Source organism: Neophocaena asiaeorientalis, unplaced genomic scaffold (genome assembly GCF_003031525.2).
Source record: "Neophocaena asiaeorientalis asiaeorientalis breed wild unplaced genomic scaffold, Neophocaena_asiaeorientalis_V1.1 scaffold126, whole genome shotgun sequence".
In the NCBI taxonomy this organism is placed as follows: domain Eukaryota; kingdom Metazoa; phylum Chordata; class Mammalia; order Artiodactyla; family Phocoenidae; genus Neophocaena; species Neophocaena asiaeorientalis.
The window spans coordinates 1,992,794-2,008,082 of record NW_020174565.1 but is presented as its reverse complement, the minus strand read 5'-3'; the positions used below and the strand labels follow the sequence as shown (position 1 = coordinate 2,008,082).

At 32.5% G+C, this 15,289-nt stretch overlaps 1 protein-coding gene across 1 annotated transcript in view; it reads left to right on the top strand.

Moving 5' to 3' along the window:
- CCDC178 (coiled-coil domain containing 178) overlaps positions 1–15,289 on the top strand; it is a 350,545-nt gene that overhangs the window by 57,556 nt on the left and 277,700 nt on the right. The window contains exon 9 of the mRNA XM_024757945.1: positions 4,853–5,000. Within this exon, the coding sequence (XP_024613713.1) occupies positions 4,853–5,000 (148 nt within the window). The remainder of the gene's footprint in view (positions 1–4,852; positions 5,001–15,289) is intronic.

Here is a 15,289-nt window from a genome sequence, read left to right as displayed (position 1 = left end):
ATATATGCAAGCCATATCTTCTTTATCCATTTATTCTACTGATGGAACTTAGGTTGCTTCCATATCTTGGTAATTGTAAATAATCCTGCTATGTATATGGGGGTGCATGTATATTTTCCAATTAGAGTTCTTGTATTTTTCAGATATATACCCAGGAGTAGAATTACTGGGTCATATGGTAATTTTATTGTTAGTTTTCTGCGAAACTGCCATACTGTTTTCCACAACGGCTGCCCCAGTTTACATTCCCTCCAACAGTGTAGGAGGGATCCCTTTTCTCCACATCCTTTCCAAAATTTGTTTTTTTTGTGTTCTTTTTGATGATAGCCATTCTGACAGGTGTAACGTGATAGCTCATTGTGGTTTTAATTTACATTTATCTGATGATTAATGTTGTTGAGCATTTTTTAATGTGCCTGTTGGCCTTTTGTATGTCTTCTTTGGAAAAATGTCTGTTCAGGTCTTCAGCCCATTTTATGATTGTGTTACTTGTTTTTTGATGTTGAGTTGTATGAGCTGTTTATATATTTTGCATATTAACCCCTTATCAGTCATGTCATTAACAAATATTTTCTCCCATTCAGTAGGTTGTGTTTTTGTTTTGTTGATGGTTTCGTTTGCTGTGCAAAATTTAAGTTCCATTTTTTTTTTTGATTTTATTTCCCTTGCTTTAGAGACAGATCCAAAAATATATTGCTATGATTTATGTCACAGAGTGTTCTGCTTATGTTTTCTCCTAGGAGTTTTATGGTTTCTGGTCTTACATTTATGTCTTTAAACCGTTTTGAGTTTATTTTTGTATATGGTGTGAGAAAATGTTCTAATATTCTTTTACGTGTAACTCTCTAGTTTTCCCAGCACCACTTGTTGAAGAGACTGTCTTTTCTCCATTATACATCTTGCCTCCTTTGTCATATATTAATTGACCATAAGTGTGTGAGTTTATGTCTGGGCTCTTTGTTCTATTTCATCCATCTATGTGCCAATTCTTGTGCCAGTACCATACCGTTTTGGTACTGTAGCTTTGCCATATAGTCTGAAATGAATGAGCATGAATCCTCCAGGATTCCTCCTTCTTCTTTCTCAAGGTTGTTTTAATTATTTGCAGTCTTTTGTATTTCCCTAAAAATTATAAAATTATTTGTTCTTGTTCTGTGAAAAAAGCCATTGGTCTTTTGATACGGATTTCATTGAATCTGTAGATTGCTTTTGGTAGTATGGTCATTTTTACAATATTAATTTTTGCAATCCAAGAACACAGTATATCTTTCCATCTATTTGTGTAGTCTTCAATTTCTTTCATCAGCATCTTAGTTTTCTGAGTATCTGTCTTTTACCTCCTTAGGTAGATTTATTCCTAGGTATTTTATTCTTTTTGATGAAATAGCAAATGGGACTGTTTCCTTAATTTTACTTTCTGATAGTTTGTTAGTATAGAGAAATGCAACAGATTTCTGGATATTAATTTTGTATCCTGCAACTTTACTGAATTCATTGATGAGCTCTAGTAGCTTTCTGGTGGTGTCTTTAGGATTTTCTATGACTACTATCATGTTACCTACAAACAGCGACAATATTACTTCTTCCTTTCCAATTTGGATTTTTTTTTTTTTTTTTGCGGTACGCGGGCCTCTCACTGTTGTGGCCTCTCCTGTTGCGGAGCACAGGCTCTGGACGTGCAGGCTCAGCAGCCATGGCGCACAGGCCCAGCCGCTCCATAGCATGTGGGATCTTCCCGGACCAGGGCATGAACCCATGTCCCCTGCATCAGCAGGCGGACTCTCAATCACTGTGCCACCAGGGAAGCCCTCCAATTTGGATTTTTAAAAATTTCTTTTTCTTGTCTGATGCTATGGTTAGGACTTCCAAGACTATGATGAATAAAAGTGACCAGAGTGGGCAACTTTGCTTTGTTCCTATCTTAGAGGAAGTGTTTTCAGCTTTTCACCAATCAGTATGATGTTATCTATGGGTTTGTCATATATGGCCTTTATTATGTTGAGGTATATTCCCTCTATTCCCACTTTAAGAGTTTTTATCAAAAATGGATGTTGAATTTTGTCAAAAGCTTTTTCAACATCTGTTGAGATGATCCTATGCTTTTTATTCACATTAACTCATTTGTGGATATTGAAAAATCCTTGTATCCCTGGGATAAATTCCACTTGATCACAGTGTATGATACTTTAAATGTTTCTTTGGGTTCCATTTGCTAATATTTTGTTGAGGATTTTTGGATCTGTGTCCATCAGTTATATTGACCTGTAATTTTCTTTTTTTGCGATATATCAGTCTGGTTTTGGTAACAGGGTGTTGCTGGCCTTGTGGAATGAGTTCAGAAATGTTCCTTCCTCTGCAGTTTTTTGGAATAGTTTGAGGATAGGTGTTAACTCTTCTCTAAATATTTGATAGAATTCACCTGTGAAGCCACCTGGTCCTGGACTTTTGTTCACTGAGAGTTTTAAAATTACTGATTCAATTTCATTACTGGTAATTGGTCTGTTCATATTTTGTATTTCTTCCTGGTTCAGTCTTGTATGATTGTACATTTCTAAGAATTTGTCCATTTATTCTAGGTTGTCCATTTTATTGGAATATAGTTGTTCATAGTAGTCTCTTATGATCTTTTGTATTTCTGTGGTATCAGTTGTAACTTCTCGTTGTTCATTTCTTTTTTTTGGTGGGGGGAAGGGGGCCCTCTCTCTTTTTCTTGATGACAGAAGAGAATTTTTTCATTAATCTATTTGGCACAAACACGTTTGTCCATATTAATTACAAATACAACATTACCCATCTTGTACCATTTTCTAAAATTTTTCCTTCTCAGTTTTGAATTAGCTGGTGATTTTTATAATTAATATTTAGATGGACCCAAAGGCATATTATTATTACTTCCGTTACTCATTATTATTTGTTACACCATATAACTTACTCGTTAATTTTCTTCTCATTTACGTACATTTTCCAGAAGTTCTTTTATAAGCATCAGTGGAGTCATAAATGCTTTATTAAATAAAATTTTAAAGATATGTTTAATTTTCCTTCACTATTTTTTAAGAATTAACAGATATATAGAAACATGATTATGTGTGCTATCAAATGTATAGATTTATGATTTTTATGTATATGTATATACACTCATGTCACCATGCCCCAGGTTAAGATATAAAAAGTTTCCAGCATACTAGAAGTTTTTTCTTGTTCTCCTTCTCAGTCCATACCATTCTCCTAAAAAGGTCATCTCCATTCTGACTTCTATCACCATGGTTAGTTTGGTCTGTTCTTGAATTCCATATAAATGGAAACACACAGCATATATTCTTTGGTGTCTTGATTGCTCTACTTTATAGTAATTCTTAACAGGTAAAATGATTCTTCCCATTTTATTCTTCTAAATTTATTCTGATTTAGCAGATACAAGAATGATGAAATGTAAAGTACCAGTGGGGGCAAACCTAGTAAACTTCTTAGAAGGCTGAGGAATTGGTGGCAGCAGTTGATGCTTCAGGAAATAGGGATGAGGAGATAACTAAAATAATACTTAGCTCCTGCATTCCACGACACTGGGCAATTGCTCACTCCTTAGTCAAAATCTAGTTTATTATCTGGACTGGGGAAATGGATACCACTGAGAGGAGAAAAATTAACTTCATAAGGAGGAAATTTAATCAAACATGTGCATTTTAAATGCTCAGGCTCCCAATCTCTCATTATTGATCTGGCTTCCAGAATTCTGATAGGAAGCCTGTACTCTCCAGATATGGAAGGGTAAAGGAGAAGCTTCTTGCCTATTTGTCTGTTGCTTTAATTTTCATTTATATTGTGAGATTATATCTTCAGTTTCAGTTATATCTTTCAGTTCATTTGACTCTACTCCTAAAATCAGGCTTATGCATGATAGTACAGCCTGGGCAAATTCAGTAAACACATCATATATTTATTGGCCGTTGGCATTTATTTTCTTGTGAATTCTTGTTTATCTTCTCTGCTCGTTTGTCTCTTGGGTAAGTGTTCCATTCCATATTGCATTGTAGGATTTTATTACACACAAATGATTTAATCTTTGATCTCTTATATGGGTTTCAGATAAATCTCCCACTCTATTATTTTGTTTATGGTGTCTTAAAAAATTGGGCTTATCTGTATTACTTGCTAATATTTTATGCAAATTATACTTTTGTCATTTTCTCACTGTACTTTTTTCATATATTAAACTCTAAGACCATGCTTTAAAGTGACTTTTATATTTGGAACGTGTTTTCTACCTCCCAGATAAGATAAAGGATTATGTAGCTTTACAGATTAGCACTGGTCTTTTCTGTGACATGTCACATAGGAAAAAGATCCCCTTGGCAACTACTTCTCTTAAATAGGCCCCTTGTTTTCCTAAGCTGTAGTTTACCACTTTTTAGCTCTGTAACTGTGAGGGAGATAAGACAGTACACCAGAGCTTTAGAAATGTATGATCTTTCCACTTCTACAGCTTCTTCTCTTCTCCTATTGTTTTCCTCTTTCTTTTTTTTCGTTCCTTTCCATCCCTGTACTACCCAACCTCTGAATCAAAGGTGCTTAGGTCTCTCACCTGGAACCAAATCAAAAGTTGTTTTATTTTAAATAATTTACAAATCACTTTTCTCTCAGTTCCTTTCCATCAGAAACAAATTGAAGTTTTTTTCACTACTTACTTTTTATATCTAAGTAGTACTTTTCAGGAGTTTCTTTGGGATGGGAAAAATTTTAGGAATAGATAAATTGCATTGATCTACATGGTTAAGTCAGAAGCTAATTCAGCTATAAGTTAAAATATAATTTCCCCTTCAGTGTGGTTAAAATCAACTGTTTTTTCTCTTAGGAAAGAGATAGATAAACTTAACAGTCTGTTTAATTTCTACTGTACATCAATACAAGATGTTAATATTGAGGAGAATGAAGAGGCAGTGACTGAAGTATTGAAGGAAACAAGTTCATCAAGAAATGAATTAGCTACTTTATCAGAAACGGTGAGTTTTCTAATTAAAATTTTAAAAAATACTGACATTAGCTTTGTGCCATGGCTATCTGAACTTACTCTCTGTTAATAATTAAATGACAGTTAGCCAGTTTCTTTCTATATTGGTTTTCTATTGCCTATTATCAGAAATTTAGCAGCTTAAAACAGTACCCAGTTACCATAAAGTTTCTCCAGGTCATAGCTCAGCTAGTTCCTCTGCTCCAGATCGTTCCTGATTGAAATCAAGGTGTCATCAGCCCTGCATTTCTTTCTAAAGACTCCAGGATGAATCGGCTTTCAGGCTCATTGAGTTTTGGCAAAATTCACTTCCTGTGGTTTTGGAACTGAGGTCCTTGTTTCCTTGGTGGCTATCAGCCTGGGATCATTCTCAGCTTTTAGAAGCTACCTGCATCCCCTGGCTGGTGGTTCCCTTCAGGAATGGTGAGCTGAGTCCTCTCACACTTGGTGCCTCACTGATCTTCCCTTATGACCCATCTTTTCTGCCTTCCTCTCCTGTTGCATCTCATTCACTTTAGTAAAAGGAAACACTAGTAAAATGAAATAATAAAATGGTGAAAAGAAATAATAGTTCAGTAAAAGACAATAATATACACATTCCTGTACCAGTTTGCATTCCTACCTAGAGTTAAGAATGGGTTTTTTGCCAGTTTCTATTATAAGGCTCTTGAATTATGTTTTCATTGTGGCTTTTTAAATTAATCTATAAGAGTGAGACTGAGCATATATTTAATGGCTTTTTGGGGGGAGGGTCATTTGTATTTCCTTTTCTGTGAAAAACCTGCTCATGGTTTTAACCCTATACATTGAGCGATGTTTTTTTTTAATTGATTTGTAAGAATTTGTTTTATGTTACAGATTCTAAATATTTTAAAGTTACATGTTAAAAATATTTTCACCCAATCTTCTTTCATTTCTTTATGGTAACTTCTGATGAAGAGAAACTTCAGTTTTAATGTAGTGAGATTTATAAATATTTTCCTTTGAGCTATGCTTTTCTGAACTTTTAAAATAAATTTTTTATGCCTTTGAATCAAAAAATATTCTTTGGTATTTTATTCTAAATGGCTTGAAATTTTGCTTTTCATGTTTACGTAATGCTTTTAGATTAAATATGTTTAAAATTTTCAAAATTGAGTTTTTACTCATTCTATCTTTTATTTACAAGTTTAGAAGAAATAAACTATCTGCAGAATTTAGGAATGCATATTTTACTTGCCAGATATGAAGCATAATCAATTTGAAATTCATATATTGGTATGGTGTGAAGTGAGGTTCCAATTACATTTTTTCTTATATAGAAAGCAAATTGTTATAACTTACTGTATTTACTTATATATTAATATTTAGAATCATCTCTCACATATGGGGCTTCCTTATTTGTTTTGTGTGGATCTCTTTTTCCATTCTCTTTTTAATTTGTTTGGTCTGCTTAACATGTTTATCTCCATGCCTAATGTCTACATTAATAAACTTCTATTATGAGCTTTGATTATCTATTATGATGTATCCCCCAGTCTTACAGTTCTTTATGAGTTTTAGGCTATTCTTGACCTTTGTGCTTCCATTAAATTTCAGCATTTTCTTGTTCATTTCCTTCAGAAATTTTATTGGAATTATGATTGGAATCTCATTCATTTATGTATTATATGATAGAGAAATGAAATCTTTATGATGGGGTCCTTAAACATAAACATGATCTATCTCTCCATTTATTTGGGTAGTTTTACTAAATTGGACCTTAATCAATTTCTTGGAACTTCGTCAAAGGCAGACTCTCTGAAAAGTCAGCCTGTGATCAGTCAGACAGATTAACCCTTCTAACTGCACTAAATGTTAAAGTTATTTATTTTGAATTGATTTTTAATGTAATTCTGATTTGTTCATAAAGGTAGTATATATGGTAGATATTATTTATATTTTGTTAGGGCTTAATTTATTTCATACTATATAGGTAAATTGTGTAAATTTCTGATTTTGGAAAAATGCTTTCTCTGATAATGGAGTGCAGTTCTACATAGGTTCACTTTGTGAACCGTCATAATTGGGTTATTTAACTCTTTTATATTTCTGATTTATTTTCTGACTAATGCATCAAGTGCTATGAAAGCTTTATTAAAATATATCTCAGTATGATAGTGTATTTCTTTATTTCCATTTTTTTCTATCCATATTTTTGCTTTACATAATTTGAAGCCATATTTTAGATGAAACTAAGTTTAGAATGTTTCTAATTGATTATTTTCTTAAGATGTGTTTTATTTATATGTTTTGGGGCTATAAATTTTTAGAATCTTTGGAATGCATATTTCACTTACAGATGTGAAGTCGACATCATTAAATTCTTTTTGAACAGTTTAAGGACCATATGTACTTTCCTGACATATATTCTATTTTCTATCATGTTATGCCTCTTATTTAATAATTCCTGTATTGATAATTTCTTATTAATTTACACAATAAATGTTTGATAATATTCACTCCCAGTTTAACACACGGCTCTTTCTTTTTATCAGACATTTCTAATTGGCATTGTTTTTTTTCTTGTTACTAAAGTGTATCTTTTACAAGCTTCTTTAGTGAGCTGGATTGGAATTTCTCAAAATTTTCTTTCCCAGAAAATTTTTGTATTTTGTTTTTATTTATGCAATGTAGGGGGTATGCACCTGAGTTAAGATGGGAGTGACTTACATCACTGCATAGGCAATGTAGAAGAATCCAGAAATAGGCAAGGCTGAAAATCACTAAACTAAAACACACTGGGCTGAAGTGTCAGAGGGGATGAGTTGGGATGAGTAAGTTGGAAGAAACTGATCGTAAATAGGTAGTAATACAAGTCTCTTTGGAATCTGCCCTTGTTTTCAACCTCCAACTTCTCTCTTGCTGCCTCTTTCTCTCTAACTATTCTCTAGCTACTGGACAAACTGCAAGACACCAGAATGTGCCATGGGTTTCCTTCTTCCAGCTTTTCATAAATACTGTTCCCTCTGATTATGATGTCAGTGTTTAACTCAGCTTATCTTCTCAATCCTACTGTTGTCTGGCTGAATCCTCTCATTTTAAACTTCAACTTGGAAAATTGAAGGAAAATTCTTGGAGAAACCATTTCTTCACTTTGTTCTGTCTGCTTTGAACTCTCGTACTCTGTGTTTACCTCCATACTTGTACTGTTACTGGCACCAACAGTCTGTTGAAATCAATGATTACTTGTATACTTCTTTTTAGATTATAAGCTTTTTAAAGACAGGAAATGCATTGTGATTTTTGTTTTCTCTGTGTAACTTGCACAGTGCCTGTCCCATATTAGGCACTCAATAAAATGTCATAATAGACATTCAAAAAAAGCCTTATTAGGCTTGTCAAATGAGTGAATTAACTAATGAATAAAGGAAGGGAGGGAGGGAGGCAGGGAGGGAGGAAGGAAAGAAGGAAGGAAGGAAGAGCAATGGGGGAAAATAACTTCACCTTGTGAGTCTGGAAAGCACTTGATGAGGTGGAATGTAGACTGTAGACATTGAAATAAAATATAATATAATGTTAAATAGTTATGACCTCAATTTTCTAATCATGTTGAAATTTATCATTTATAAAAATATCACTGGTAATAAAATATTTTCAAAGAGGGAAAATTCATTCACTAAACCTAAAATCACTTTTTTATTTTTTTGATCATTTCTAAAATAGCAAGTCTGGCCCTCCATAACAAGATGTTATTTTTGATGAGATACTGTGAATGTATTTATGAAGTTAGTAATATTCTTCAATTATGGAAATCATTTGTGGGCTATCATACTTTATATAGAAGATGAGAACATGATGAAGTTTAGATATGCTTTTTTTCTGTATCTTCCTCATTATAAAAACCTTTAAGCTAGATTTACAAAGTGGGCATATTAAGCACTCAATTAAAAGCAATGATGTGCATCATTTCCGTGCATTATTTTTTGGTATGCAATCAGCACTTCTAGTTCACGAGAAAAATAAAAGATTTGTGCTGCCTAATTGCACACACAACCTAACTGATCTTTTAAAATTTCAAGGCATATCGTGCTTTCAATTTAGAGTCTTTACCTCATTAATGTACACTTTTCTCCAACTAGTGTTGTCATTGTATCTATGAAAATACATTTTTCCTGTCTCATTTCTGCAAACAATGGATTTTGTAACCTAGAAAACATCTTGAAATTGGTTAAGTACTTTAAAAATATTGTCCAGATCAAATTTGTTTTAAATGTAGAAGTAAAGCTGCTTTTCTATAATTTTTCCCCATGTTTTCTTTGAAGTCTACTTCTTCCATAGTTCAGGAATTTGTTTTTAGAATATAATTTCATCATCTGCAACTCTTTGTTTCTTGTGATATTAAAGAAACAGCCATCTACGTTTCATTTTATCCAGTCATTTGATAAAATAATACAAATATGTTTAAAGATATAGAAATCCTGGGCTTCCCTGGTGGTGCAGTGGTTGAGAGTCCGCCTACCGATGCAGGGGACGCGGGTTCGTGGCCCAGTCCGGGAAGATCCCACATGCCGCGGAGCGGCTGGGCCCGTGAGCCATGGCCGCTGAGCCTGCGCGTCCGGAGCCTGTGCTCCGCAACGGGAGAGGCCACAACAGTGAGAGGCCCGTATACCGCAAAAAAAAAAAAAAAAAGATATAGAAATCCTTTGTGATTTTCATATTTTATTAAACGACAGGCATACAAAATATTTTTCATAATTTAGTTTACAGATAAAGTTTGTAAATAAGTGAATTCCTCTTACATGTATGATATTTTCATATTTTTGGATGTCTTTTTTAGTAGACATTTAATATTTATTGCTAACTTATTGCTCTAGGCACTATAAGTATAAATCCAAACACCACAAAACACCTATTACACTATACCTTTTGATTGATATTTTTATTTCAAAATCTTTCAAATTAAGCAGTTTATTTATTAAAAATAAATAAGCCAATAATTATTATTAATACTATTAATGTACCAAATAGGAAACCAATCTAAAGAAGCAGAGTGATTTATCTCATGCACACAAAGTTATGAAGTGATACAGCCAAACTGCAATGCAATTTTTGTTATTGTTTTATTATACAGTATTTATGTGTTATATGGATAAAATGTGGTAACATATATAAAATTACACATTGCTAATTTTTTTCACCATAAGGTTTTAATCTCTTATTATGTCTATATTTTATTGTGTGACATGTATAAAATATTAAATAACATCTCTGAAATTGGCTTTCTTTATTTCAATTTTTATTTTAAAGAAGTTGTTAATGTTATGTAAATACTGATTTCAAACCTATGCTCATTATCATTTTAAAGATTTTAAAAGTATACTCAGGTTATAAAAACTATCAGGAATAGATGATTACTTTCACAGAATGTAAGCATCTGTAAAGATGATTTTAAATGGTTTCTCATTTGACCTATTGAAATGATGTATTATATTAAAATTAAATCATTTTTAAATTCTTAGGGTGAACTCTTCTTGGTTATGGTTTATTCTTTTAATTTACTGCTGAGTTTGATTTGCAATTATTTTATATAAGATTTTGCATCCATATTCATAAGTTAGTCTGTATTTCAGTGTTCTTAATTTGTGCTATATTTGATAGATTTTCTTATCAGGATTATGCTGGTTTTGTAAATAAATTGTGAAGCTTTTCTCCCTTTCTGTTACCTGGAGAATTAAGATAGATTTAAATAACTTTTTCTTAAAATTTTCATAGAACATCTTGGTGAAAATATGACTGTTGCTTTTAATTTTTTTAGATTGTTTGAATTATTGTTTTATTTTTCATGGACAGTTGTTTTATTTTATGATGATTAGTCTTATCAGGCTATATGTTTATCCTTGATATACATTTATCATTTTTAATGGTCCTAGAAATCCAAATGGATTAAAAATTTCAAATGTAATATAATACAATATAGAATTCTCTTTTATACTTTTGCTTATCTCTTATTTCTAATCGTATATGTATTTTTCACTTTTTAAATGAGATTTTTCAAATTTTTAAAAATTGAATTAAAAAATAGAGATGGCTCTTGGACTTAGTAATTCTACAATTTTCCAAATTCTGAAATGTTAATGTATGTTTCTATAGTTATAATTTTCTTTTTGTTTCTTTAGGTTTATTTATTCTTAGGTTTATTTATCTTTCCTTTTACTTTCCACTTTCCTGTTTTGAATGCTTCATGTTTTTGGTTTTAAATCTTTCCCTAAGATAAATTGTATTTCTTGTTATACTTTGCAGCAAAACCCCTTGAAAGGATTTTCTGTGTTCATTATTTCTATTTCTCTCCTTGCAATCCCACTTCAAATGATTTCCAGTCAGGCTTTCACCACTATACTACACTGCAATTGCTACTAATGGATCCTATTTTCTTCTTTATGATCCTTATAAAATTGGTGGGATTCATTACACAAACTGTTATCTAAAATTATTTTAGACACTTTATGAATGGCACAAATACTTAATTTTATCCCTCAAAGTTTAGAATACACTCATGTGAGTAGAAGAAATTACTGATCTATGATCTCACTATTTAAATATAGTCACTGTTAATATTTGTTTTATATAGACAGGCTTGTAGTATATTTTAAAAGGATATTATATGCATACAGTAATGATGACATGTTTCTCTTTATATAAAAACTTACTGCAAAATCATTTTATATTTTACAATATAATTTTAATCATTGAGAGTCTCTTAGTCCCTTGTTACTGGACATTTAGTATGTTTTCAGTTTTTAAGTATTATAAACAAAGCTGTTACAAATGTCTCTAAAACTTTAAAATATTAACATAACTACTAATTTTAACAAAAAATATTGTGATGGAAAAATAATGAAAGTTGAATCGTGGTATAGTATTAGAAGTTCAAGTAAAAATCATATGCCTTATATTTCTGATAAATCTTAAATAATTTGCCTGCATTTTCACATTTTCCAAAATTCTGAAAACTTTTAACTTTGCCCTTTGCTCAGCTCAATTTTTTAAAGACAATATTTCCATTAATTAAATTTCTTGGCTTTCATATCATTAATCCTATAGAGGTATTATCTACTGGAGCTTGTTATGGCAACTAGTTTGTAATTTAAGATGTGTGTTATACTATTTTACTCTTTACTTAACTTCAAATGTTGTTGATATTGGCATTGATTCATCACTTAAAACATTAACCAAAACTACATAATGACTCTTGGTGTTTACATTGTTTTAAATCTAGGGGGTTTTCCCCTTGATATCATTCGTGATTTAAGTTACTTATTCTTTGGAATGAAAATTCCTTGATTTTGTCTTTATCAAACATTATCTATATTATAAAACAGGTAGATTTTGGAAATGTTATAATTGACAAGTGAAATAGCTAAGAAAAGCTACTGGCTTTGCAATAAATAGCACAGACTTAAAATCACTGTTGTTTTGTGTGCATTTGGTGCCTTATGATTAACTTTTAGATGAAACAGTCCATTGTGATTTTGTAAACATTATCTTTATAGTCCAATGGATTTCATGTACTCCACTGTCTCCTCTTAGAGACAATTCCTGTGTATTAACTATTGTAAATATTGGTTGCTTCCAATAGTATTCTTTAAAGGATAACAATGCTGCAATCTTATAAATTCAGTTATTTTCTAATTGTGTTAGTTTTGTATATGTTAGAAAAAAAGCCTATAGTCTATGTCACTGCTAAAATTTTAGTTAATATTTTTGGGTATAAGTTAAAAATATTATTCAATTACTTTTTTATTAGAGTATAATTGCTTTACAATGTTATGTTAGTTTCTGCTGTATGGGGAAGAGAATCAGCTATATGTATACATATATCGCCTCCCTCTTGGACCATCCTCCCGCCCCCTGCATCCCACCTATCTAGGTCATAGAGCACTGAGCTGAGCTTCCTGTGCTTTATAACAGGTTCCCACTAGCTATCTATTTTACACCTGGTAGTATATATATGTCAGTCCTAATCTCCCAATTCGTCACACCCTCCCCTTCCCCCACTGTGTCCACATGTCCATTCGCTACATCTGCGTCTCTATTCCTGCCCTGGAAATAGGTTCATCTGTACCATTTTTCTGGATTCCACATGTATGCATTAATATACGATATTTGTTTTTCTCTTTTTGACTTACTTCACTCTGTATGACAGTCTCTAGGTCCATCCACATCTCTACAAATGACCCAGTTTCATTCCTCTTTATGGTTGAGTAATATTCCATTGTATATATGTACCACATCCTCTTTATCCATTCATCTGTCATTGGACATTTAGGTTGTTTCTATGTCCTGGCTATTGTAAATAGTGCTGCAATGAATATTGGGGTGCATGTGTCCTTTTGAATTATGGTTTTCTCAGGGTATATGCCCAGCAGTGGCATTGCTGGGTCACATAATAGTTCTATTTTTAGGTTTTTAAGAATCCTCCATACTATTTTCTACAGTGGCTGTATGAATTTACATTCCCACCAACAGTACAAGACGGTTCCCTTTTCTTCACACCCTCTCCAGCATTTATTGTTTATTGATGGCCATTCTAAGCAATGTGAGGTGATACCTCATTGTAGTTTTGATTTGCATTTCTCTAATAATTAGTGATGTTGAGCAGCTTTTCATGTGCCACTTGGCCATCTGTAGGTCTTCTTTGGAGAAATGTCTGTTTAGGTCTTCCACCCGTTTTTTGATTGGGTTGTTTGGTTTTTTGATATTGAACTCCATGAGCTGTTTGTATATTTTGGAGGTTAATACTTTGTCCGTTGCTTCATTTGCAAATATTTTCTCCCATTCTGAGGGTTATCTTTTCATCTTGTTTGTAGTTTCCTTTGCTGTGCAAAAACTTTTAAGTTTCATTAGGTCCCATTTGTTTATTTTTGTTTTTATCTCCATTACTCTAGGAGGTGGATCAAAAAAGATCTTGCTGTCATTTATGTCAAAGAGTGTTCTTCCTATGTTTTCCACTAAGAGTTTTATAGTGTCCAGTCTTACATTTAGGTCTCTAATCCATTTTGAGTTTATTTTTGTGTATGGTGTTAGGGAGTGTTCTAATTTCATTCTTTTAAATGTAGCTGTCCAGTTTTCCAAGCACCACTTATTGAACAGGTTGTCTTTTCTCCATTGGATATTCTTGCCTCCTTTGTCATAGATTAAGTGACCATAGGTGCGTGGGTTTATCTCTGGGCTTTCTATCCTGTTCCATTGATCTATATTTCTGTTTTTGTGCCAGTACCATAGTGTTTTGATTACCGTAGCTTTGTAGTATAGGCTGAAGTTGGGGAGCATGATTCCTCCAGCTCCCTTTTTGTTTCTCCAGATTGCTTTGGCTATTCACAGTCTTCTGTGTTTTCATACAAATTGTAATATTTTTTGTTCTAATTCTGTGAGAATACCATTGGTAATTTGATAGGGATTGCTTTGAATCTGTAGATTGCTTTGGATAGTCTAGTCATTTTCACAAGATTGATTCTTCCAATCCAAGAACATTGTATATCTCTCCATCTGTTTGTGTCATCTTTGATTTCTTTCATCAGTGTCTTATAGTTTTCGGAGTACAGGTCTTTTACCTACTTAGGTAGGTTTATTCCTAGGTATTTTATACTTTTTGTTGCGATGGTAGATAGGATTGTTTCCTTAATTTCACTTTCTGATCTTTCATTGTTAGGGTATAGAAATGCAAGAGATTTCTGTGCATTAATTTTGATTCCAGCAACTTTCCCAAATTCATTGATTAGCTCTAGTAGTTTTCGGGTGGCATCTTTAGGATTTTCTATGTATATTATCATGTCTTCTGCAAGCAGTGACAGCTTTATTTCTTCTTTTCCAATTCGTATTCCTTTTATATCTTTTTCTTCTCTGGTTGACCTGGGTAAGACTTCCAAAACTATGTTGAATAAGAGTGGCAAGAGTGGACATCCTTGTCTTGTTCCTGATCTTCAAGGAAATGCTTTCAGTTTTTCACCACTGAGATTGATGTTTGCTGTGGGTTTGTCCTATATGACCTTAATTATGTTGAGGTAGGTTCCCTCTATGTCCACTTTGTGGAGAGTTTTTATCATAAATGGGTGTTGAATTTTATCAAAAGCTTTTTCTGCATTTATTGTGATGATTATATGGTTTTTATTCCTTAATTTGTTAATATAGTGGATCACATTGATTGATTTGTGTATACTGAAGAATCCTTGCTTTCCTGGGTTAAACCCCACTTGATCATGGTGTATGATCCTTTTAATGTGTTATTGGATTCTGTTTGCTAGTAGTTTGTTGAGGATTTTT